General features: G+C 38.0%; 1 protein-coding gene across 1 annotated transcript in view; it reads right to left on the reverse strand.

The window, feature by feature from the left end:
- Positions 1-25,967, reverse strand: part of NUP160 (nucleoporin 160) — a 39,003-nt gene that overhangs the window by 12,158 nt on the left and 878 nt on the right. Inside the window, exons 3-23 of the mRNA XM_006190267.3 lie at positions 22,746-22,956; positions 22,206-22,428; positions 20,865-20,943; positions 20,221-20,335; positions 19,285-19,443; positions 15,409-15,486; positions 15,030-15,127; positions 13,234-13,318; positions 11,322-11,390; positions 9,751-9,834; positions 9,294-9,464; positions 8,449-8,548; positions 8,007-8,172; positions 7,420-7,547; positions 7,175-7,335; positions 5,287-5,420; positions 4,395-4,465; positions 3,553-3,712; positions 2,864-2,933; positions 2,171-2,269; positions 1,312-1,431 (exon numbers count right to left, since the gene is read on the reverse strand). Coding sequence (XP_006190329.1) covers positions 1,312-1,431; positions 2,171-2,269; positions 2,864-2,933; positions 3,553-3,712; positions 4,395-4,465; positions 5,287-5,420; positions 7,175-7,335; positions 7,420-7,547; positions 8,007-8,172; positions 8,449-8,548; positions 9,294-9,464; positions 9,751-9,834; positions 11,322-11,390; positions 13,234-13,318; positions 15,030-15,127; positions 15,409-15,486; positions 19,285-19,443; positions 20,221-20,335; positions 20,865-20,943; positions 22,206-22,428; positions 22,746-22,956 — 2,581 coding nt within the window. The remainder of the gene's footprint in view (positions 1-1,311; positions 1,432-2,170; positions 2,270-2,863; positions 2,934-3,552; positions 3,713-4,394; positions 4,466-5,286; positions 5,421-7,174; positions 7,336-7,419; positions 7,548-8,006; positions 8,173-8,448; positions 8,549-9,293; positions 9,465-9,750; positions 9,835-11,321; positions 11,391-13,233; positions 13,319-15,029; positions 15,128-15,408; positions 15,487-19,284; positions 19,444-20,220; positions 20,336-20,864; positions 20,944-22,205; positions 22,429-22,745; positions 22,957-25,967) is intronic.

Raw genomic sequence — 25,967 nt, forward strand, 5'->3', positions numbered from 1 at the left:
GCAGTATAATGTGTCAATCAGCCTAACCAGGCAAACATAACCTACTGAAAGCAAACGGATGAGTGAGGATGTCGCCCTGTACCCCCACCCCTCGCTGGGACTCTCTTCCCTCACACACGTACCTTGAGACTAAGTGACAAATGACCACTTGGAAAAGGACCAAATAAGGGGACCAGAGTCAATCATATTAAACATTAGCATATCTGAATTTATTTCTTCTGTGAGTGAGAGTTCTAGTGTTTTCTTCCCAAGTCCCCCCACATTGGGGTCCACTAGAGCAGTGATTTTTAACGTTTTTCTCGAATCAACATGTTTCTTCTGATGAAAGCTGTAGAACCTCTCCACAGAAAAAAATACAAAACATTTTGCACACATTTTCAGGGGATTTATCAATACCTCAAACTTATCTGGCCTAAGATTAAAAAATTCATACTTAGGATTCAAAATACTTTTCTTATTAGTAGGGTGGTAGAGGATTATTAAAAGCTACACATATATCTTAGTATAAATTCATTTATCTCTTCAACAAGCAATGCACAAAAACAGTGACGCCTGCCTCTGTTGCATTTACTTTTTGGTAGGAAATCCAGACAGCAAATCTAAAAGATAACATCAAGCTTGTTAAATGTCATAAAGGAAAATAAAGCAGGGCAAGGAGGGAGATTGGCCGCAGCGCCTCACTCCGAACGTAAGGGAGGCAGGGAGCAGGGGTGCAGGAGAGCACGTGCACAGCAGCTGTTCTGCACAGGTGAGGCAGGGAGGAGCTCTCCAAGGTGACACAGGAGCAGAGGCAGGAAAGAAATGAGAGCATGAGAACCTTGACAACCTGGAGGAAAGGCATTCCAGGCTGAGAGAACAGCAGGTAGAAAGGTCCTGAAGAGAACAGAGTGTGTGCTTGGCTCGTATGAGGCAGTAAGAAGGCCACTAGCGTTACAACTGAGTGACCAAGGTAGAAGGAAAAAAAGGTCATGAGGGTGGCTCCAGGGCTAAATCAAAAACTAAGGCTAAATATGGCATTACAAGTTAATTCTTTGAGATGTCGGCAAGACTAATATGAAGTCATAAAATTCTAATGATGATGGGGCTAATAAAATGATATTATGGGAATTTCATTTATGTTAAAAATATCAAACTTGACTAAAAATATGTTTCTTCAATATCTCTAGGCAAATTCATTTTTCTTTTCACTTGTAAGTTGAGGGCATAATTAAATTTTTATGTTATTTTTCTCCCCAAACACCAAAGCAATGTATTTCAGATATATTTTTACACAGGGAGGTATAAGGGGGACCAAACCAGGACACAGTTCACCTTATCATAGTATTGCAGCCTGGGGGTGGACACGATCTCCCCGTCCTCCGAACGGACCAAGCGATCTAAGAATTCCTCTTTGCCCACTTCAGATGCTGCCTGGCAGAAACATTCCAGAGCCTGGAGAGAGGGGAAAGTACAAAGTGACTTATGACAGACTGTTCCACCTCTAGGTGCTGTTAAGTCAAGCGTTCCTGTATTGAGGAAAGCCAAAAAAGAAACAAAATTATTTAAGACCACTGACTGCATTTACAGTTTCTGCTATATTTATATTCTCAGTTTCTGTCATATCTCAATTCTTTCTGAAGCATCATTAAATATTTCTCTTTAATTTATCTATCTTTTTAGCTTAAATACTGTTAATTAAAAAGTAAACTTTAAAATAAGATAATTGATGGTAAATATGTGATACAGCAAATATAGCACCATGTTAACATTTGTAGAATTTGAGTTGGGGGGGTACATGATTGTTTAGCATAAAAATCTTTAAACTTTTCTATATGTTTGAAAATTTACATAACAGGATGTCAGGAAAAAATGAGAAATGTAAATCACCGTAACAGGAAAAAAACATTAAAAAAAGATATAATAAAAAATAATGTAACTGAAAAATAAGTTTTATTTATAAAAATCGATCCCTAGAAACACCTACACAGGGGCAGCAGGATTTTAAAGTTTTCATCTTCATCCTAAGTCATCTGCAAATTACATGAAGCTAAATAGTCCCCACAGACACACCATGCCCTGTGTTGGCACTGTCAGTCTTCTTTATTCTTATCTGGAGGATTCTATGCCTCCCATCCCCTCCCTTAGTGCCCTCCTTACACTAAAGGTTGCTCATCTGTCAAACAGAGGTTACCTTCTGTCCTTCTCCCGTCACCAGGTAACACCGTCCCAGCATAAATCGACAGGAACCAACATTGACTTGACACCAGGGATGTAGCAGTTGAATATAATCCTTAAAGGCATAAAAGGTGCTTTCTGACTAGAGAATAAATACTACTTAAAGAGAAACTCATTTTCAAGTTCTTCACAGATGAAGATAATGGTCAATCAACACAAAAGTTTCATTTCCAGAAATCATCTGGAGATTAAAACCTAATCCTGTTAATCTATTCTTATATTAGGTTACTGGACACTTAAAGAAAACAAACAAGACTCTAATAACACTAACACATGTAAACATACACTTTCCATTTTAGCAATCTCCCAACTTTTAGTATTTACTTGTTTAACTGACTAGATTCCAGTAAAGATTTATATAAAGACAATGGTATGTTTCTCTTACTATAAAGAGAACCTGTCTTACTATGAAGAGAACCTAATAGAATTAACAAAAAGTTCTCTATAAAAAAATTGTGTTAGGAATGATACTGTCAAGAGGGAAGTAAAGAAAATCTCTCTAGGGTATGTTTCAGTGTAACAGCGTGTAAATCATTATGGTTCTTATTATTAGCCCAATTAAGATTCAGGAAACATTTACAAACAAAAAAGTTCCAGCAATCCCATTCTTTACAAGAATTCTTATCCTGACATCTTCAACAGTACTTACCTGCAATTGTACATACTGACAATTTCCCATCAAACATTCCAGAAAGAGACAACCAGGATTGCTAGGCCATCTAGTCACTGATTAAGGAAATTATTTACAGACTTGGCAAAACTTAAAATATACACATTGGGCATGAAACTCTATGAGATGGCTTAATTTTTAAAAAGAAGGTAAAGAGAAGGTGGCAGGGCACATGTTCCTTCTGCATAACTATGTAATTTTGATATGAGACAAACAGTGAAAAGGTTATATACTAGGAGCCTAGCCACATAGATTAGAACTCAATTACCAGAGGGCTAAAGCATGTATTTCATCCCTGATTGCTCATTTTTAATTATAGCCAGTATACTGCACAAGCATACTGTGCCAGGGGATGGATACCCAGCACCTAACATAGTGCTTGGCATATAAAGACATTCAATAAATAAATTTCGTGAATGTATATTTTAAAAGAGATCTAGGTATTAAATGTGTGTGTACCAACAAAATCTGGCTCAACTCCCGAGCAGAAAAACAAAAAACATAAAATTAAAATAAAAATTGGGATATCTGAAAAAAAGTATTATCATTTCTTTTTGGGGGGATAAACACCCAACCTCATTAAAAATCTTCATTACACAGGCAGAGAAAGAGCCTTAGATTATTTGGATAGAAGAAACTTTTCCACTGGCTTTTAAATAAAAGGATACAAAAGCTGCAATAAATAACTGGTAATTGCGGTAATCATCTCAGGCCAATTCAACCCAGTTTGGCTTAGAGGTGCCTTTGGTTGAGAGAACAGATGAGATATAATGTGTTTTCTTGCAACTTCTTGGAAGAATAATTCCACAATTGTCTGAGGGCTAGATACTTAAAAATAAAAAGTTATGACAATCACTAACTTGTAAGAGTAACATCAATGTTCAATTAAGACAGTCTACCAATTCATTTTATGCCTGTAACAAACATTTATTATTTTAAAATATAAAATGCATCATTGGTGTAATCAATGGCAATATAAATAAAAGCAATCTATAAACTGTGAAGTACTATATGAAGACAATAAAAAAGCCACTTAAATCAACACTGTAGTCATTCCTTTTCTCTAGAAAGTGTTTACAATAAATACAGCCCCAAGATTCCAAGTTTTATACCAAAACAATACAAAATAAATTCTCCAGAATGGTTTTCAAGCGTAAGAGAGGGCTCCTTTTGAATATCTGTTGATTAAGACAAGATTACAAAAGCTGTATGAACTTGGTACATTTGAAAAATGATTTTGTTGAATTAATCACTGGAATATCAATATACAATGGAAAAGCAGTGGTGTATATATACATATGCAAACCCTTCATTTATGCCTGATCTGGGACTCCAGTTTCACAGGCCCCTTGGCACAACTAGGGGTCTGAGGACACAGCTTGTTTATACTCTCTCAAAGTGAAAACACAGTCTAGCCAACATTTCCAAAGCAAAGGTAGCAAAGGACCACTTTAATGAGTATGCAATAAATGCGAAACAAAATCAAATGCACATGGAGTCCAGTCCTTACCGAACTTATTTGCCATTAAAGCACCAGAGTCAGTTAGTTCCAGAACTGATAAATGTTGAAGATTAGACTCCCTGTGAGGAAAGGGGGAAAAAAAAAGAGCTCAGTAAATTTTCCTATGCTAAACATTACTTCAACAAGTATCCTATCAAGAACACTGTCCCTTCTATTAATAAATTACACATGAAAATTCCATTGAAAGCACAAAAAAAAAAAAAAATCCAGAAAATAAGCCATGGTTTAGGTTGTTGCCCATCATATCACTCAGTGATCCTTCAATGAGAAGCCAGAGCAGAAATTTTGTAGACCTCTAAGCCATAAAAAGCCTTCCCTTGTCAGAAAAAACCAAAATGGCTTATTTAACTGAAATGAAACGTCAACCTTATAGGTACGTATTGAGTTTTCTTTCTTCTTCGGGTTATGAAGAATCTCAGTTTACCTTTAATAACGATCACATTTTTGTATGTGGTCTAACTTACCCTGTGACCTCATCTTATTTTGCCTTCAACAGGCTTCGTCTTTACAGTATACAAAACACATATATAATAATAAACACACACTTACTATTTTCATTCTTATAGGATGCCTTTAACGTTCAGAAAATGGAGTACCTAAAAGCTCTGAATTTTAAAGGCAAATCATGCCATAGCATAGTATTTACATTTTTTTCTTCAAGACGAAGGAAAAAATAATTAAGCTCATAATTTATTTTTAAAATAATTAGAACAGGGGGGAGGGTATAGCTCAGTGGTAGAGTGCGTGCTTAGCATGCACAAGGTCCTGGGTTCAACTGCCAATACCTCCATTAAAAATAAATAAACCTAATTACAGCCCCCCCCCAAATAAAAAAACAAATTAAAAAATGGGAAAAAAAAAATAGAACAATGAAACTCACAGTGTGTCAACTGGAACATCAGTTGCCAAGCACTGACTTCCCCACTTGATGAGGGAATAAGACAACAGGAGGGGAGCTGTTCGATGTAGCAGGTCTTGCTGAGCCTGGAAGAGCTGACCAGCTCCCAGAATCACCTATACGTGACAGGTGGTGGGTGAGACAGAAATGGCAATTAGTAATGATAATGCTTAGGTTCCGGTGGAGGTAAGACAATACAGAGGGCATACATAAACGCAACACATGTATTACATTTTGGGGTAGCAGGTGGCAAAAATATCTACCCATTTAACAGTATGGAGTAATCAAAACCAGCTCACCAGGTCGTGGGAGCTACTGGTGAAAAAGAAAACAACAGAAAGCTTAACTTCCATAAATCTGTAGGTTCAGAACTCAAGAAGAGGAATGAAGCTAAGGCCTTTCTTAAGCTTCTGGTCTTGGGTAAAAATAGGTATGACCTTTAGAGGAAAATCTGGTAAGACTACCAAAAGCCTTAAAAATGTGCATAACTTGTGACCAGTTCTCTAGCTCTTACAATTTATCCTGGAGATATAATCAAAGGAGTACAGAAAGTTCTCTCCATAAGGGGAAAACTGGCAACAACCTGGATGGCCACAGGATTGGTTGAATAAGTTAATATTATACTATTAAAAATACTGTACTATTAAAACTTAAAAATGTCAAAGAATACTTAGTAACATGTGAACATGCTGGTGAGATTTGTGAAGGGGAAAAACAAAAACAAGCAGATTGCAAAAAAAATACTACATAGCATAGCCTAATTGTATAATTAAAATTTACAAACTATTTGTAGAGAAAAAAAAAGGTGTATACCAAAATGTAAATAGTGGTTATCACTGGGTACAAGACTATAGATGAATTTTTATTTTCTTTTTGTTTACATGTCAAGACTCTAAAATGAACATCTATTCTGTGTTTAGAAAAAACTGACAAAGGTTGTAATTAAAAAAACAAACAAACAAACCCAACAAACCCTGAAGAAATGGAAGAATCTACAAAGACTGACAAGAACTTAGTAAGGGCTGCCCTAAGTGACGGACTCTCAACAAAAGTTTGTTTCCTCTTGGTGGTCCTAAACAAATCTTCTCCCTAAATGTTTTTTCCTTATTTTTACCTGAAAGCCTGCCGCTTGCAATATATCTGAGTTAATAAATTCTAGTTTAAAACGTATAAATACCTGTGGGAGCTCCAAAGGCCTGTCAGTTACTTACACATTAACATGAATTAGCTTATTAATCAGACTGCTTCCTTGTCAGGCTCGGGTGAGAATAACTGAGTGAGAGACCAATGGGACTTTTGATGGTGGGCAGAAAGGTAATTTTTGAACATAAAACATTCAATACAGTGGGAGACAAGGACAGTAAGATGGCAAAAAGAGTCTAGTGGCCTAAGAGGAATAGGATGGAAAAGGAAGCACTGAATGGAGTTGGGAGGACCTCTTACCCCCAAACAAACTCTGCGATCTCAGAACTGCTTAGGGTAAATCCTGTACTGTAGAAATAAAGAAGTTCTTTTTCTTCTTCTTCCTCTCCTCCATGCTCAGTGGTACCCTGCTATCACATCCAAAGTCGTACTAATGATACTAAACTTTGGGAGAGCCAACCTGGGAAATTTCCCCACCATTATACATACAAAAGTTAGAGTGAAACAACCTGCTTCATACATGTTCCTAATCTGTAATTCTAGGTTATCATGCTTACACAGTCTTAATTCAACATGTATTTCTAGAGTAGCTACTAAGGGCCAAGCACGGGGACAGAGCAGTGAACAAGGACAGAGGTCTCTGCGCTTGTAGAGCTGACGTTCTGCTATGAGCTAAGGTCGAGATGAGGTTTCAGACTTTACCAGCTTTCCCCCAAGTAGTACTTACTGCATCTCCCAGCCTCATTAGTAACTGCTGCAAGATCAAAAGGTCTCGGCAGATGAGGAAGCGAGTACTGGCAATCTTACACACACTTCTGCACACAATATACCCTGCTGTGGTGCTACCATAGAGCTGGGAAAGATTCATTCGAATATTCAATGGCTGAGCTGTAATTAAAAAAGAAAAAAAAAGTTAAATGTGTCATTGTTTTCTCTAAATCAAATAGGAGCACTTATTGTTTTGCCATTTACCTGGATTGAATCCCTTTTCCATTTCCACTTCTGTTTCATAATCCATTTCCCGTATAAGAAGTCCAATGGCATGGATTGGGTTCCTAATTTCTTGCAGTTTACTACAAATATCCTCCATCACATTGTCTCTATAAGAAATTATAAAGTTCCTATTACTACTGAGAATACGTAAGACAGACTCTGCATGTCCTGTAAGCTAAATGCTCTATGAAACAGGAAAACCAGCCATATAATAAACGGGTGGAGATAATCACTTAGGCATACAAAATTCTCTTACTCCACGTAACAAATTTTCCCTCATCTTTTCAGAAGTGACAGATAAAACATGAGAAAAATACTTTTACATTTTAAAATGTATAGCTCAGTTAATAGCTAATACTGGACCATAATTTATGAGCCTGTTTCCAGACCTGAAATCAGGTATTAGATTTTCTGTCTAAAAGCTGAAACACCTACTTAGACTCACAGCACTTTGACTTTAAGCCACTACTTTGTACATAACTGAATGTACATTAAAAACATGATTTTGGGATTAAAAATTGCTAAATTCCCATTAGGAAATGGACTTTACCCTAAATTCTCCTTACACATCAATAGTGATCAAATCTTCCAGAATCTGTTCTGCAGCCTTTTCTGGAGACTGTAGGTTGTAACAACTCATTTCCATCATTACTGACATATCCATATTTACTGACTCTCCGATCAGCCGAAGGCATTTTATAAGACATATGACATCCCGAGCAAGATCCGCATCTGTGAGTAAGAGAAAGTTAACATTCATGTCTCAAGCCAACGAAGAGCTACTGATTAGTATTATATTAAAATAAAATATTACTAATTAAATTCCAGGTATCTATCTGAGGCCTTGAAGATCCTTAGGCCTCTCCAGTTTTCCTTAAAAGAGCTATAATGTGGTAAACTGACCAGGAAAGGTCACAGTGGCAATCAGTGGTTTTTGCATCCATTCAAAAGAAAGCATAGGGTTCATGTAGAAAGAGGCTTGAATAGGGAAATAACAATTACTATTACCATCAGATATGGTTGTCTCATCCTCTGTCAAAAGGTTCTCATCAGGCAGGAGATATAAATGATCCACTAAGGAGGAAGGCACAAGGAAAGACAGGTACCCCTGGAAATACAAATCTTCCAGTGAATGTTTAAAGGTATAAAATAGCTGAGACCTGAATCTTATTATGAGGTAACCCCAGACAAATCCAAACTGAAGGACATGTCAATGTCATGAAAGACAAAGAAAGGCTGACAATACTTGGTGATTAAGCTGAAGAAACTTGATAACTAAATATATGCAAGATCTTGGATTGGATCCTAGATCAAGAAGAAAATTATAAGCACATTTGGTAAAATCTGAACATAAACCATACAGTATTATATCAATAGCAAATTGCCTGATCTTTAAATTGTGCTGTGGTTACATAAGAATACCCTGGCTTAGGTAATCTTGTTCCTGAATAATCTTGTGCTTAGATATATACTAAAATGTAAGGAAAGGGGGAATGATGTAGACAACTAACTCTCAAGTGGCTCAGGAAGACAAAAACATACCTATAGAGAGAAGGAAAGCAAATGGAAGTTAACAAACAAAATCTGGGTGAAAGATATACAGAAGTTCTTTAGTCTTGTAACTCAAATTTGAAATCACTTCAATATAAAAGGTAAACAAGATGCAAAAAATTATAAATAATGCATAAGACTGCTTAAATACAAATGAACTATAGTTTTAGGAAACCTGTCACCTTCCCCCCACAAAAGCCCCACTGAAGTCCTAAAAGCTGACTACGACATGCAATAGACACTACATTCTGAAAGGCCCACTGAGCCGTTTAAAGGAGTTCTGCGTGCTTCAGCTCCCTTACTTTTTTCAGCAGGCACACCATGTTTGTGTGAGGATTCAAATGCAGGGCAAGAGGATGAGAAAGGGCTTCTTGATACTGAAGACAACAGGCATAGAATTTGCACCAGAATTCCTGCTGCAAATTTCGAAACTCTTCCTGGGAAAATTCATACTCTGTTACACTTCCTTGGAGCTGGCAAAGGAAAAAAAGATGAAAAAAAACTCTTGATAACATTTAGGATCCCCACCCCAAGCATAATTGTTTAGTATCCTTTTACTAAGCTATAGGCAAATGAATATTCTTCATGCATTACATGCCCTAGACTGTATAAATATATATGTAATTCTTTAATTAAAAGGTTTAAGCATTTATATTTCTTACTAACAATTTGAACCATTTCTCAGTACCAATCTATATTGAGATGGAAGAAATTATTGAGATGGAAGAAATTACCATTTGGTCTTTACCCAAACCTCACCTCACTTTCAACAGCTAAAGTAACTTCTTTCTTCAGTTCACTCCAGGAAAGATCTAAATTCCTCTCAGTTCCTCGACAGAAAATCTAAAAATAATAGACACTTCAGAGTATCACATAATACCAAAAACTGAATGAAAAACACTCCAGTTCAGAAAACACTATACAACTATACAATAGAGATTGGACATGCCTGAAATACACATTTACCCATAACACTGTGCCAATAATTTCTGATGTGAAATCATAGCAAGTTTGAAGTAGTTTCTATAGATCAGAATAAACTATAGAAATCCATGAGTCTAAAAGAATTATAAAAGGGTACAACTAGTTCATTACAAAAAGCAAAAGGAAACATAACAGCTACTGCTCTGTTGGAAGGAAGATATAAGATGATGTCAAACACACATCCTGAGTCTGGCACAAAGATAAGCTAGAATAGGGGGGTGGGGATGGGGAGTGTCACTACTGGCAATGATTCTCCTAAAGGAAAGCATCTGATAAATGCCTGACTGGTTATTCAGTCTCTCTGTGTGCAAGAGGTATCATGAGAAATTATACATCTGATTATTGTTAACAAGAAGTGCTGATGAGATGAAAGAAATACACCTTAGAAGAAAGTGACCCGTGTCACCCTGGAGTTTTATTAGAGAGAAAAGAGAAAACATGGAACTGCCAGATATTCGAGAATGGACCTAGAAAAGCCAAGGGTCTGGAAAATATAGCACTGAGGGAAAGTTAAGGAACTGGGTGTGTTTAGCCTGGAGCAAGAGAACATGGAAGGACTCTTAAAAGATTCGAAGGGCTGCTTTACAGAAGACAGACGTGGTCTATGGAATTCCAAAACAAAGATGTCACCTAAAGGATGGGGGTTAAGTTTGATCCAACATTGGGAAGAACTTTTAAATGGAACAATAAGTCACACAAGAGCTGGTGAGAAACTCGTCACCAGAGGCAGAGACAACTAGAAGCTGAACAGCTGTCTGTCAGAGAAGCCTCAGAAGGTATTTCTGCTTTGTGTGGGAGTTCAGATCAGGAGAGTCCAAGGAACCTTTCAATTCTATGAGTGATTATTCTATTTAAATTCATGAAGCTAAGTGGCAATTTAAGGAAGCCTAAGTGACCTTGAAGCTTAGATTTTTTTAGAGTTTTCTTGAACCTGAACCAAGCCAGACCTTCACTGTACTAACAAAAGGGTCAAAACAGAGTACCATCAAAACTACCCAAGACATCTAAAATTTCTTTCAAGTATAGAGGTTATATGCAGTGTAGCACAGTATCTTTTTACAGTAGTGTAGGCATAAGTTTCCCTTTTTACTACCAGTATGCTTCACTAGTCATTCAGAAAGTGCCCCCAATCCTACCTCCCTCCTGGGAGTCTTGCCATTTTAATGGAAAGAACATTTTAAAAAATTACAATCATATTTAAAAACACATGTATGTACAACTGCAAAAATATGTTCGGTGTTTAGTATATGCAAAACAATAAAAATTGAATGTAATCATTAATTATATAGTAATAGTAATGAAGTAAGAGATCGTCTTAAATAAATACTAAATATTTTCTCACTGACCTGTAAAGCTTTACATAAAGCTGCATTTATGAATCGTCCAGGTGTAAAAAGACTGTGCAAGTACATCTCCTGTTAGAACATTAAAAGAAGAATTAATACTATTCTAAAAAAGATAAAAACTGGAAAAATTTGAAGGAAGAACTCAAAGTTTGCATTTCTATCATATGAACGTGGAAATTTTGTCTTTCTGCATTTGAGCAATAACAGGTAACAGAGCAGGCATGTTTTCATGCTGAAAGTGAAGATTGCAAGTGTTTTCAACTCAACTAGATGTACTGTCCTGAAAATTCTGTGTTCTTCACGGAGCACCTCAGTGGGTTCCACTAGAAAACACAGCTTGTCAAATGCCAATCTTATTTTTTTTTTTACCTATTTTTTAAAATATATTTTTATTGAAGTATAGTCAGTTTACAATGTTGTGTCAATTTCTCGTGTACAGCATACCAATTCAGTCATAGGAACATACATATATTCATCCTCATATTCTTTTTCACTGTAAGTTACTATAAGATATTGAATATAGTTCCCTATGCTGTACAGTATAAATTTGTTTATCTATTTTATATATATTAGTTCAAATGCCAATCTTAAATGGAAGAGGTGAATGGAAGAGATAAAAATTTGGTAAGAGAATAATTAAGCTGATTTCTACACCATCAACAAAAGAACTCATTTTATGGTTCACATATAAAAGAAAAAGAACCAATAGTAGGTATTATAAGTAAAAAAACAAAAAACAAAAATAACTGCAACAAGCTCTCACAATTGGGGAAATGAAGTCTAGAGAATAAAATGAAAAGTCTTGTACTGCTCCTTATTTTGACCAAATTTCATAAACCAGATTTGTCAGTAAGCAGCAAACCTGATTGATCTTCATTCAAGTTTCCTTCCTTTTACCGAGGTTCAGGGGGATAATAAAATGACCAAAATGAAGGAGAAAAACAAGGATTTTAATAATTAGCACATGCTTTTGGTTTTTAGACAAAAGTCAAGTACCAATAAACTCTTGAGATTAGAGATTAACAATATAGCAATATTCAATTTCAGACATTCAAAGTGGGTTTTCCAATCTTACAAGTAGTCATCGTTTCAGAGCCAGAGCCCATCATCTTTAATTTCATTTTAACATTAATGCATCAACTGAAAACTTTTCCTTCCACTTATCTCAAGGGTGTCCCTGAAAAACAGGGAGACTGGCCTGTTTTACTCTATTGCCTTCTCACTTGAAGTTACATTCCTCATAGCATACACCTCTACCAGAATTCAGCTTACTTCTAGTTCATGTGCATATAATAAAATGAACTAGACACAGAATAACATGGTTAGTATACTGGACACCTACTGTCTGTATCTGTCCAGAATCCATGTTCCCTTCTTTTACTAACAAGTCCCTTATCTTTCTCTGGGGAACCATTCCTCCCCTACCCAGATGCAACTGACTTCACCTCCCTCGACAACAGCAAGGCACAGGCTGCATGTGTTTCTCATGCCAAGCCAGAACATTCTATTCCTTCTGATCAAAGTGACTATGTCAGGAATTAGCACATGACTCAAGCCAGGCCAGTGTCAACTCCGGGACCTGGGACAGAAGTGCTCCTTCCCCTAGGGCTGCTAAGTTCACAGAATGCAAGTTTGCTCAGGGAGCCTGCCTGACAATAAACCCAACAAGGAGGAAAGCAAAAAGAGACAAAGGAGAGATCAGGCCCTGAAGGCGTTGTTCCAGACATGGCTGAAACCAGGCAACTGAATTTCTCAGCCACACAAGCCAATACATTCTCCTTTACAGCTTACATCCGTTTGAGGTGGGTTTCTTCCCTCTACCTCTGAAAGAGTTCTGCTAATACAACGGGTTCCTTTCAAACTAATGATCAGGGGAAACCATCCCCTTACGTAAGACTTTAGCATTGCTTACTCTGGGGTCTTGATCATCTCTGATAACAATTTCTTCCTCTGGCAGAGGCTGCATAAAAACTGGATTCCACTGACCTGCAACATTACTACAGAGAGAAAAAGACTATCAGTCTACGAAAAGATGATGAATAAAAATGCTGCTTATGCTGTTGGCAGTATCAGGGCAGGGAGGGTCCCATCACTGAACTTCTGCAACTGTTGCTTGATCAATTCTATTAAAAACTTTTCCAAAAGAAGAGAAACATATTCATAGCAGAGTCTGGATTATAGAAGTGCTCTTACCCATCTTAACAGGCACCTTCCTGAAATTAAAACTCTAAACACAAATCTATAAATAATAATTAACTTTCATTCTACATTTACTATATGCTAGACATTATGCTAGGTGCAGTTAATAGATACTACTCACATGTGTCTCATGATAACTCTTTGAAGGATGCATTGCACTCATTTCGAAGATATGAAAAGTGGGGTTTGTGGTATCTCACAGATAGTAAGTAGTAAAACCAGTATTCATACACTCATCTGACTCCAGATTTTTTGCTTTTTTACCATTTTGCTTAGATGTCATGTATGAGGAGTATTCAATTTTCTGAGGTGTGGCTCAGGGTCAATCTGGGGGCAACCATTCCTAGAATTCTATTCTAGAATACAAGGTTATGAGGGTCTCTTTGGATTCAATTAGTTTACAGTTGACTTAAATGACATGGGGTTTATGAGTGCCAACCCTCTGCATGTCCAAAATCCATGTATAACTTAAAAAAAATTATTATTGCATAATTTAATTATTTTTATTTAGGCAGGGTGGGGGGGTGGTAATTAGGTTTATTTATTTTATAGAGGAAGTACTGGGGATTGAACCCAGGACCTCCTGCATGCTAAGCATTTGCCCTATATCTGAGCTATACCCTCCCCCTGAAAATCCATGTATAACTTACAGTTGGCCCTCCATATCTGTGGATTCAAGCAACCACAGGTCGAATAGCACTGTATACAGTATTTACTACTAAAAAAGTCTGTGCATTAGGTGGACCCCACAGTTCAAATACTTGTTGTTTAAGGGTCAACTGTAGTTTCAGGGATGTCAAGCTGCATTCCAGGGGATCCTCCACAGGTGTTTCAGGGATTACACAAGTGTTTGATTCAAAATTCATCTTTAAAATGTATTTTGTAAGTATTAAAAAATTTTAAGTGAATATCATGTACATTAAAAAAATCAGATAACAAACATATCACGTCTAACATTAGAGATTACCAATGTTAAATTGTATTATAATTTTATACTCATAAAATACTAATTTGTTATATATTAGAGTTCATTATTTTTTGAAAAAAAGGGTTTCCTGCTTTTTAAAAAAGTTTGAAAAACATGGTACTCATTCAATCTATTACAATGAGGAATCTATTACATTCACCCTCTTACGATGAGGAAACTGAGACCCCAAAGGGGTTGCAGTGTCTTTTGGAAGTTGTAGGTATCAGAAACAGTCTTTGCTCAGAAGGAAAGAAAATATCCAGATTAGAATTTTTTTGGATATGAGCTATCTTATCCCAAGAAATATGGTACTATTTTTTTTTAACCTCATTCCGACTTTAAGAATCCTTATTTTGTCCTAAAACCATGAGGTTGGAAATAACACAAAATTCAAAAGAAGTTATGTCAGAAAACAGGCAAATCCAGGGATGAATCCTTTAAATGCAAACATCTGACTTTGGTTCTACATAAAGAGCTCTCTGGTTTTCTAAGTATGAAACTGCTTGCGGTAAGGTAGGATGATAGAGGGGAGGGACCCGTACTGTTCAAAGTTGATGTATTTTACAACTGTTTGGTTCTCAGCATCATGCCACAGGGCCCAGATATCCGTGGAGGTTAAGGCAAAGTCAATCAGTGTCTCCTAGGAGGAAATGTAGGGGGAAAAAACAAACAAAAAAACAGGTTAAAATAAGAAAGAAAAGGTATTAATTTATGGCGACTTAAATTTGTATTGGCAGGAGAGGTAAAAGCATGAAAACAAAAGACAGTACCACATGAATTTGGTAAAATCCAAATGAAATTTTTTTGAGTGAAATTTCATTAAATACTCCATTTTTAGATTTCAATCCCATTACAACATAGTTAGTTAGTCAATGCTTCTTTCCTGTACTAATGTGATAAGCAAAGGATGATTCAACCTACCTGAGAAATGAACAGTGAGGAAATGTGATCTAGACTGTAGCGGTTGTTCTCAGTGCTCACCAACTGGAAAACGCAGAACTGTTAAAACACAAGTTGGTGATTTAGTACTTGAAATAATCAACAAGCTATTTTTCTAAGCAACACACTGGCATTCAGAAACCAAATGTTTTAAAAAGTGTAATAAATTACAGAAAGTATTTACCATCTGAACTATTTTGAAGCATGTGCTTCAGTAGTATTAAGTACATTCACACTGTTGTGCAACCAATCTCCAAAACTTTTTTCATTGTGCAAAACTGAAACTCTATACCCATTAAACAACTCCCGATTTCCCCTCCCTCCGGCCCCGACAGCCACCATTCTACTTTCTGTCTCTATGACCTTGACTACTCTATATAACGGAATCTTAACAGTATTTCTTTTTGTGACTCTGTTTCACTTAGCATAACATACTCAAGGTTCATCCATGTTACAGTATGTGTCAGAATTTCCTTCCTTTTAAAAGTTGAATAACCCATTTTATGTATATACATCTTGCTTATCCATTCATTCATCAATGAAGACTTAGGTTGCTTCCACTTTGGGGCTACTGGGAATATTGTTGCTATGAACATGGGTGTACAAATACCACCTCAAGACCCTACTTTGAATTCTTTTGGATATATACCCAGAAATGGAGTTACTTGATCATATAGAAATTCTATGACTAATTTTTTGAGGAACCACCATGCTGTTTTCAATAGTGGCTGCAAAACTTCACATTCCCACCAGCAATGGACAAGGGTCCCAATGTCTCCACATCCTTGCCAACACTTGATATTTTCTATTTATTTCCCCCTACAGTAGCTATCTTAATGTGTGTCATGGGGTATCTCACTATGGTCAGAAACCTATTTTTAAGTTTATATTTTTACCAAAGTACCAGACATCTTGAATGTGGATGTCTGTGGCAATGTCAAGTCACTGCACAAGTTTGTGAATGTGTTCTCTCACTTTCTGTACTTATGTTACTGCAAACTGGTAACAAACAATTTGTGGCTCAGGACCATTCCACGGACCACACCATAGGTCTACAGTAGGACTTCTGTCTTGAGATTTTTAATAGTGTGGAAATACAGATGGCATCCTTCTAACACTGAGGATATGATGCTTGAAATGATTAAACTAATGCACTTATTAACAGTATTAGAATCTAAAGAACCAAAAGAAAACTGAGAAGAAACAAATGAGATTAATAGGAATGGATGTAAAGCATTATAGAGATTAAAAAGAGAATCTTCAAATATGCAGATTAGGGAGAAAAAACACGCTGAAGAACAGTTTTTATTTAAGAAAAAAAAGACCTCAACTTCATTATACGCTGACTGGTAAAGAAGTGTTACATAGCTGCTAAGAAAGTGCATCTGATTTTAGGCCTCATTAATAGAACCATAATGCTCAAAACAAAGGAGGTAATAGCTCTGCTCAATTTGATACTACTCCTAGAATACCACATTCACCTTCAACATAACTTTCAGAGCAGTGGTTCTTAAAATGTGGGCCATAGATTCCAAGAAGTCCCTGAGACTGTTTCAATGAGGTCAAAACTCTTTTTTATAATACTACATTATTTGCCATTTTCACTGTGTTAATATTTGCACTAATAATGCAAAAGCAAAGGTGAGTAAAATATTGGTGTCAACGTGAATCAAGGGAGAGGCACCAAACTGAATATCCTTTCATGATAAAAACCCTTAACAAACTAGGAATAGAGAGGAACTTCCTCAACACGATAAAGGGCATTAATGAAACAATTCACAGCTTACATCACACTCAATGGTGAAACACTAAAAGCTTTTTCTCTTACATCAGGACCAAGACATGGATGTCAACGTTTGTCATTTCTATTCAACACTGTATTGGAGGATCTTTCCAAGGCAATTAAACAAAAACAACAGAAAAAGTCTCCAGATTGGAAAGTAGTAAAACTACCTTTATTGGCAGATTCTATTGTCCTATAAATTTAAAAAGTCCCACTCTAATCCTAACCCTAACCCTAATAAGAGTTCAGCAGGGTTACAGGACACAAGATCAATATTAAAAAAACTGTATTTCTATAAACCTGCAATGAGCAATTTGAAATGTTATTAAGAAAATAATTTCACTTACAATATAAAATACCTAGGAATAGACTGATAGAAAAAACCACAAGTTACACTCCGAAAACTACAAAACATTGTTAAAAAAAAATTAAAGATCTAAATAAATGGAAAAGCAGCTTATGTTCATGAACCAAAAGCCTTAATACTGCTAAGATGGCAATAATTTCCAACATGATCTACAGAGCCAACACAATCTGTATCAGAATCTGTGAGGTAATAATAAATATATATAGTGATCTCTGTCCCTGGCTTCTGACACCAGCTCCTAAAACCCTTTCAATCTCCTGAGTGATAAGGGTGCGAGAAGCATCTTTTGTTCTAACATTTGGTTTTGGACACTGGTTCCTGACACAGAGCTCCTAAACCTCTTGGAATTTCCTGGATGATAGGAACACTTTCTGTTCTAAGGAGATGACTCCTGGATAGCTTCAGGGTGGGGGCTGGTCACCAGAAAGACCAAGCTTGGAACTTTCATCCCTGACTCCCATCCTCTGGAAAGCAAAAGGAGGCTGAAGATTGAGTCAATAATCCACTATGGCGATGTGATGCAGCCTCCATAAAAATCCCTAAGGTACAGTGTTTAGAGAGCTTCCAGGTTGGTGAACACATCCATGTACAGAGAGGGTGGCCTGCCCCAACACCCTGGGACCCTTCTGGACCTTGCACTACGTACCTCTTCATCTGGCTGTTTTTCTGTAACCTTTATCATACAATAAATTCGTAAATAAAAGTGAGTCCTTCCCTAAGTTCTGTGGGTCATTTTAGCAAATTATCAAGCCCAAGGAGGGGGTCGTAGAACTAATCAAGAATCCAAGGAGGTAAGAAGGTCTCCATGTTTGGGAGTAGCCTGGCTTAGGGTGAGGTGCATGAGCAGGGCAAGAGGGTTTCCACATATATCGAAGGCCTGGCGCAGGGTGAAAACTCAAGCAGGATGAGGAGAGTGTCTATGCAGGGTGGCAGTCTGCACTGGGGCTTAGAGCCCAAGTAGGTGAGGAGGGTGTCCACTGCATGGGGGTGGACTATTGCAGAGTGTCAGGGCCCAGACAGGGTGAGGAGAGCATCCATATGGAGGGACAACCTGGACAGGGACATCAGAGCCCAACAGCGGTGAGGAGGGCACCCAAGCAAAGCAGCACCCAGCATGGGGAGTCAGAGCTCCAGCAGCATGAGAACAAACCCCACCTCACTGGAATGTTATTAGGATTAAATGGATGACATGTGTAGTGTGTAAGCCCACAGCAGGCATGGTCCAAGCGTTTGCTATTGATGTACATAAAAGGAACACATAATACCCAACAAGTGGCTGTTTATTATATGATTACACCATTACATTGCATCCTAAATACTTCATCTACATACACACAACAGATAGTGTCTGGATGATGAGCAAAATTATTTCTAAAAATTAACTTCCCCTCAACCACTTAATAGCACCTACGTCCCTATCATAACTCCATTGTTTTTTACCCATACTTTCCAGATGACTCTTTCTTGTTTAGTTTTGGGTTAATCTTTCCTTTCATACTCCTTTAAACTCTCTACCCCTCTTCATTGTGACTTCTCCTTCAAGATCTTTTCATTCTCATATTAGCATAAAACCAACAATCTCTGTGGAACAACACATGAAACATCTAGGTTGGTGTGCAGAGTTTAAACAGACTCAGTGAGTCTATAGCTACTTCCCACATCAGTCTACACAGAATACAACTTGATACGAGTCTTACTGGTTTCATACCTGTCCTCGCTTTGGTGCATGTATGTATATCCCCAGGTAGAGTCCCATGGAAGGGGAATAAGCAAGCCGCAGTTTGTGACCAGTCCCAGCAGTCAGCCGAAGGTCTTTATTCACAGGGACATACTCCAGCATGTCGGCGACCATCAGGCACATTTGGTCCTGCCCAAGGTAAGAGTTAATAAGTAGTATCAGAGAATATTCAGGTTAGAAAAACGCCTTCCCTTTTTAAAGAATGTACATCCAACAGGGGAGGGTATAGCTCAGTGGTAGAGTGCCTGCCCAGCATGCACAAATTCCTGGGTTCAATCCCCAGTACCTCCATTAAAAATAAACAAATAAGAACCTAATTACCTCCCCCAACAAAAAATAAAAAAATAATTAAAAAATTAAAGAGGGGAGGATATAGCTCAGGCGCTAGAGCACATGCTTAGCACGCACAAGGTCCTGGGTTCAATCCTCAGTACCTCCCCTAAAAATTAACAAATAAATAAACATAATTACCTCCCCCATTAAAAAAAAAAAGAATGTACATCCATATCTAGCAGCCTATCTAATTTATCTGCTGAAGAGTGCTTTTTTTAAAGGCTGAGATGAAAATATCTCTTTAGTTCCAATAGATAAAATCATCAGCTGTTTTGTTTGAAAATCTTGAAAACTATTTTACCAACTTGTATTTTAAAAACACATTTGTTCCTAAGTGAAGAGTATACTCTGTACCACCTCACTTTTCTGTAGGACTCATAATTTTCAAAATAAAAATACAAAAAGAGGAGAAATGTATGAAAAATAAAGTAAATGAAACTGTCTAAATATGAAAATTTCCAAACTAAAAGCTCTTACCAGAGCTCTTCTAAGAGAGGAAGTAAGATTTATTTAAATTCCCTTATAATTCGCAATCCTATTTTAACTTACAGTAACTATAAACGTAGCATTTACCTTATAAGACCACATTCGTAATTTATGATCTTGACACAGAGCAAAGATGAAGGCATCGTGTTCAACACAATGAACAGCAAGACTGAGGGGACGATCCGAAGGCCCCTGATCACCTCTAAAAACATAAGGCCAAGTTTTAGAGTTCTATTGTTGCAAATTATTTAATTATCAGAACTTGCAATTTAAGAGACAAGATACAATTATAAATGCACACTCTTAACAGAAGGAGCAATAGTTTTCAGGCTGGTCTAAGAGAATTACATTTTTCATTTGACTTATAACCAATTACTACGATAAATTTTAAAACTCTCTAAATATCAATGGAATACTGTTTTAAAAATCAAACTTTCTACTTCTAATATTACACAAAATTAGATTTGGTAAGTCAGGGCAGAGCACTGAACTGGATGTTGTGAGAAGAAATACAGTAAGCCAGTTTCTGTCATCAAAGTGTCCAGTCCCAAATGAAGTGGGCTCTGGAGTGTGGCTCTTCTCAGAGGGAACGTGATGCTGTGTAGCCCCTTCTCCTTCCTAGTATAATGTTCCACTGCCTTGGAGTCAGACTGGGAGCGCTAGCAAGTGCTGACCAGTGCAAAAAGATTAAATTCTCACGCCCTTTGATTTACCTACCAGAGACCACCCACCTGATAGCTGTTGGCATCCAGCCTATAAGCAACCGTTGCATTACTGAACTCTGTTTCAGCTCCACAACCGACACCATCCCTACAAGGTTGAAAACAAACCAGTCATATCCAAGGCACCTCTTGACCATACTTGGTGAAACCCAAAGGTGAGGAGGATGCAATCATAAATGAGGAATTTATGACAGGTGATGGGCTTCTACGTAATACACCTTTCTACATGTATCACACCTTAGATACTTTGAATCATTATTAGATCAATAAAAACAGCATCTTTACATTCCTAGAAGAAATTTTTGCCATTTACAAACAGTAAATTATATTCCTGCTCAGAAGAATCGCTTCATTCTTCCAAAAGAAACACTGGACACCTCTCATGTGCCAGGTACAGTTCTAGGTGCTGCTGATAAAACAGTCAACAAAACAAATTAAAATACTCCTGTCCTCATAGAGCTTACATTCCATTGAGAGGAAGAGAGAAGCAGGGACAGATAATTGGTTAGAAAAATAAAACACAGAAAGGGCATAATGAATGCTAATGGTGGGGGTGAAGGTGGGGTGTTGCAATTTTAAAAAGGTGGTCAGGGAAGGCCTCACTGGCACGGAATAAAGACCTAAAGGAGCTGCGGAAATGAGCCACGCTGGTATCTGGGGGACTATCCCCTGCAAAAGCCCTGAGGTAGGTGTGCTTGGAATGTTCAAGGAGCTGCAAGAAGGCATGTGGCTGGTGTAGAGCAGAAGGGGAAAGAAGAAGGTGAGGTTAGAGGCAGCAGGGCATCACCGTAAGGACTTTGGGTTTATTCAGAGTGAGATGAAGAACAGCCCTATTTGAGGGCTTTGAGGAACAGAGTGACATGACTCAACTTAGGTTTCAAATGTATCAGTCTGCCTGAGAAGTTTCTGCAGAGGGGTGAGGACAGATCTGGGGAGATCTTTAGGAAGCAAATGCAATAATCCAGGCAAGTGAGCGGTGACCTGGACAGGGTATTAGCAATGAACTTCCTTGTTTCAGTTAATTTACTTTAGTTACGGTACCTCAAACTGAAGGCAGATAACCAGTCAACTCATCTCTACTAAAGGCCTTAGAAAAGAACTGTCTTACAGTTTTGTTTTCTCTACTCAAATAAGCTGTACAACTCCTCATCCACTGTATAAAATCTTGCCCTTTTGGGAAAACACGGTCAAGCATTAGGGACTCATTAGGCAAACAATAATGAGCGACCATTTTAGGGCTAGTATAGAAACAATTCCTACATCGGATGATGGCCTTGGACTTCTAATGTCTGCTTTAATGCCAATATTCCTTTGTTTAAAATTAAACCCATGCTCAGCTCCCATTCTTACCGGGTATGTCATAAGGAGGTAGTTTAAGAACAAAGATTCCCCCAGAGGCAGATGGTAGAGCAAACAGAGCCTCCCCGTTGTTGCTAAGCCAGGCTGCTGACGTGGTAGAATTTGGTGAGAGTCCAGGAACTGCTGGAATTAACTGATAGTGGCAGGGATCCCTGAAATCAACTTTTCCAATGTCAGTGAATATTGATTGCATCTGACTTTCAATTACCAACTCCTGTGGAGTAATTAAAAAGAAAAATCTGTTAAATGAAAATAAACTGGATTTTGTGCAGTTCCTCTCAGTTACTACAAAAGTTTTTAAAGTAAAAAATTGTTGAGCTTAAAAAGAAAGCTATTCTTTTGTAAGACAACTATTCTTTTCAACTTAGAATGTGTCTTTATCATTTTAAATAGTAATCATGAAAATATGCTTCATTAGGGCTAGCAAGGAATCTGAATTTTCTTCAATTTTGCAGGACACTGCTTCAGCACTAAATCTGTGACAGTCAGAGTAACTTGGGAAATAAAGGATATTACACTTAACCAACTTACACTCCTGTACATCCGGGAAGGGTGTGGTAAAAGTAACCTGTGCACTGTTTGATTGGTTAATATCAAGATTATCACATGATTCTGAGTCTCAGAGACATGAACCCCTGCAGGTAAGAGGCTGCAATTTTGGAATTTGAGGCGAACTGCATTATTCAACAGATTTATGTCCAGTGACTCTTCCACCAGCTCCAATGTATCTCCAGAGGTCTTCCTATTAAAAAGAAAAGACATTTGTTTTAAAAGTTTATGCTTTTCTTTCTAACTTATTATTGCATTGAAATGTATGGCAATAGTGTCCAGGTGAAGTCTCTCAACTTGAAAATTTTGGATAAACAAACTCAGACCAATTCCAAACCACCACACTATATAGTCTACAAAACACAGCATTATATAAAATTCAAATCTTACTATACAATTGTTAAATGGAAGCATTCCCAAACTTGATAGTCCATTTTCTTTAAGAAGAATATTCAATGCCACTAAACTCCACTATAATGAAATCTCACACCATACACCCTTATTAGTTATAGTGGAATGTGGCCTCCACATATATTACTACAGTGTCAAACTACAATGACCTTAATAAATGTGAGTATTTCCCCTTCTGTGACATCTTCCTGCTAAGATGCAGGGCAGACTCTTCTTCAGGCACAGCTCTGCCACGTGGTAGCTTTAGAACCACAGAAAGCACCATGCTGGGAATGCCCGAACTTCCCATCACCCCGTCTACCACATTACCCGAATCCATTCTCTAGGTGATCTCGTTCAGTGTAGCAGCTTTAAATGGCACTGAATGCCAACAATTCCTCAACTGTGTCTTCAGCCCAGACCCTCCTTTGAACTCCTGACTATGCCTCAGCACTTCCCCTTCCGTATCTCACAGGGATCTCAAACCAAACCTGTCCAAAACAGAACTCTTGGACCCAGCAAACCCTCTTCACCTGTGCTCTTTTCCAACTCATTAATGGCCATCTCTATAACTTCCAGTTGTTCAAGTCAAAAATCTGGGGGTCACCCTTGAATCTTCTCTTTCTGTGTACCCTACATCTGATCCAACAGTAAATCCTAACAATTTCAACTTAAACCGCATCCACAATCAGAACCTCTCTCACTGCCTCTGCCAATACCAGCCCTGGCCTAAGCCATCATCATCTAATGTCTGCAACGTGGCACCAACCTCCAGGTGGTCTTCCTACTCCCACCCTCTTTCCACTACATTCTGTTCTCAACACAGCGGCCACAGCAACCCTTTAAAAACACAACTTAGACCATGCCATTCCTTCACTTAAAACCCTCCCATCTCACTCAGAGTACAAGTCAAAGCCTTCAAATAGCCAACAAGGCCCTAATCTGGTCCTTGGCTACCTTATTTCTCTATCCTTTCTTCACTCAGCTGCAGACTCCTGGCCCCTTGCCATTCTTTGAAAACAACACACAAGCTCCTGTCTCAGGGTTTTTGCACTTTTCATTCCTTTTTCTTGGAAGGCTGTACCTAAAATTCTCATCCCCCAGATATCCTTACTTCTTCTTCTCAAATATCAACTTATCACTGGGTCTTGCCCGACTACCCTATATAAAATATTAATAATAATTCCCCTTCCTTCTTCTCTATTCCACTTACCACCTTACAAACTATATTTACCTGATTTTAGGGGGTTACTGTTGATCACCTGCTCCCTCCACAAGAATAAGGACTGTGCTTTGTTCCCTGCTATATCCTCAGTCCCTAAACGTTGAGTGGAACATACTAGGCATTCAAAAATATTTCTGAAATAAATAAGATTTGTAACTCTAACATAGGTCTTTTCTTCTGAGCCTCAGACCTATACATTTCAATGCCTACTTCACACTGCCAAAGGGCTGCTACACAGATACTTCATTAGTACATCTAAAAGAATTATTCACATTTCTTCAAAATCCATTTCTATATCTCAGTAGATGACAATCCCTCTGCCCAAAGTCTGTTTAGTCACACCAGAAACCTATTTTTCCTTTACCATTCCTTATCCCATATCCGATCTATCATCAATTCCTAATGAAGCTGCCTTCTATGTATATCTTGAATCCACCTATTTCTTTTTTCCTAGTCACTCCCACAACTGAGTCACCAATATGACTTATTTGGTCCATCATAAAAACAAATTGTTCTTTTGTATTATACCCATCCCACCCAACTTACTTTCTGTGGTACCAACTGGTGCCTGCTGAGGCCCTGCGACTCCCAAACTCCCAGCCCTTAGGCATCTGCCTGCTCCTCTTCAGAAGGTAAAGTACATCCTTTTCTGATGTGTGTTTGCCCTAGCAGGATTAATAGCCCTGGGAAATGGCTAACCTCACAACAGCTCAGGCTGACTTGTCTCAGTCTGCGTTTCCTCCTTATCGGAGTCGTAAATTCCACTACCTTACCATACACCAAAGACCCTTACCTCACTCATAGCCAGTCAAAAATCTGTTCCCCTATTCCTTTGTGTTCACAGCCCCTTCCTCAATGAAAGGCCCTGCACGTTCACCCTCAGCGCTCACACACTTGCCTCTCCTCTGTGTGGCCTGCTGTTGTCTATGACAGTGCACCTAATAAACTCCTTCCCTATTTTCACCCTTCGTCTTTGGTAAATTCTTTTACCTCCCGAGACACCCTCCCACCCGTGTCCCTCAACACTTCCCACAAAGTAGACTGGTTATTTAAAAATGCAATTTTGATCACATTAGTAACCCTTTAAAACCCTCCAGTGAGCGCTCGATGAATTTAGGATAAAACCTAAAATCCTTAAATAGGACCTGAGGGTCCTTTGTGATATGAGTCCTGCCTACCTCCCTGGTCTCAGCATCTCTTCCATCATTTTCCATTTTGCCCACTGCGCTTAAGCCACAAAGACTTTCAGTCAGTCCCTCAAACCTGTCAAGGTCTGCACATGGACTTTGCGTATGGTGATCCCATTTGCTGAACTGCTCTCTCCCCCAACCCCTTGCCCGACTAACATTTCATCCTTCAGGTCTCAGGTTAAACGTGATTTACCTGAGGCCTTTCCAGCCCCATCAATAACATTTTGTCTTCCCATTAGCCTCTTATAGCCCCTATACTTTTCCTTTGAGGAAAGCAGGAAAAACTTGTATTTATATACCTATGTGTGGTCATTAGTTTTATGTTTTTTTTCCTTCTCAAAACTGCCCCATGAAAGGTGGGTCCACATCTATTCCTACACTGCTACAATATCTTGCATG

The sequence above is a fragment of the Camelus ferus genome, chromosome 10 (assembly GCF_009834535.1).
Source record: "Camelus ferus isolate YT-003-E chromosome 10, BCGSAC_Cfer_1.0, whole genome shotgun sequence".
Taxonomy (NCBI): domain Eukaryota; kingdom Metazoa; phylum Chordata; class Mammalia; order Artiodactyla; family Camelidae; genus Camelus; species Camelus ferus.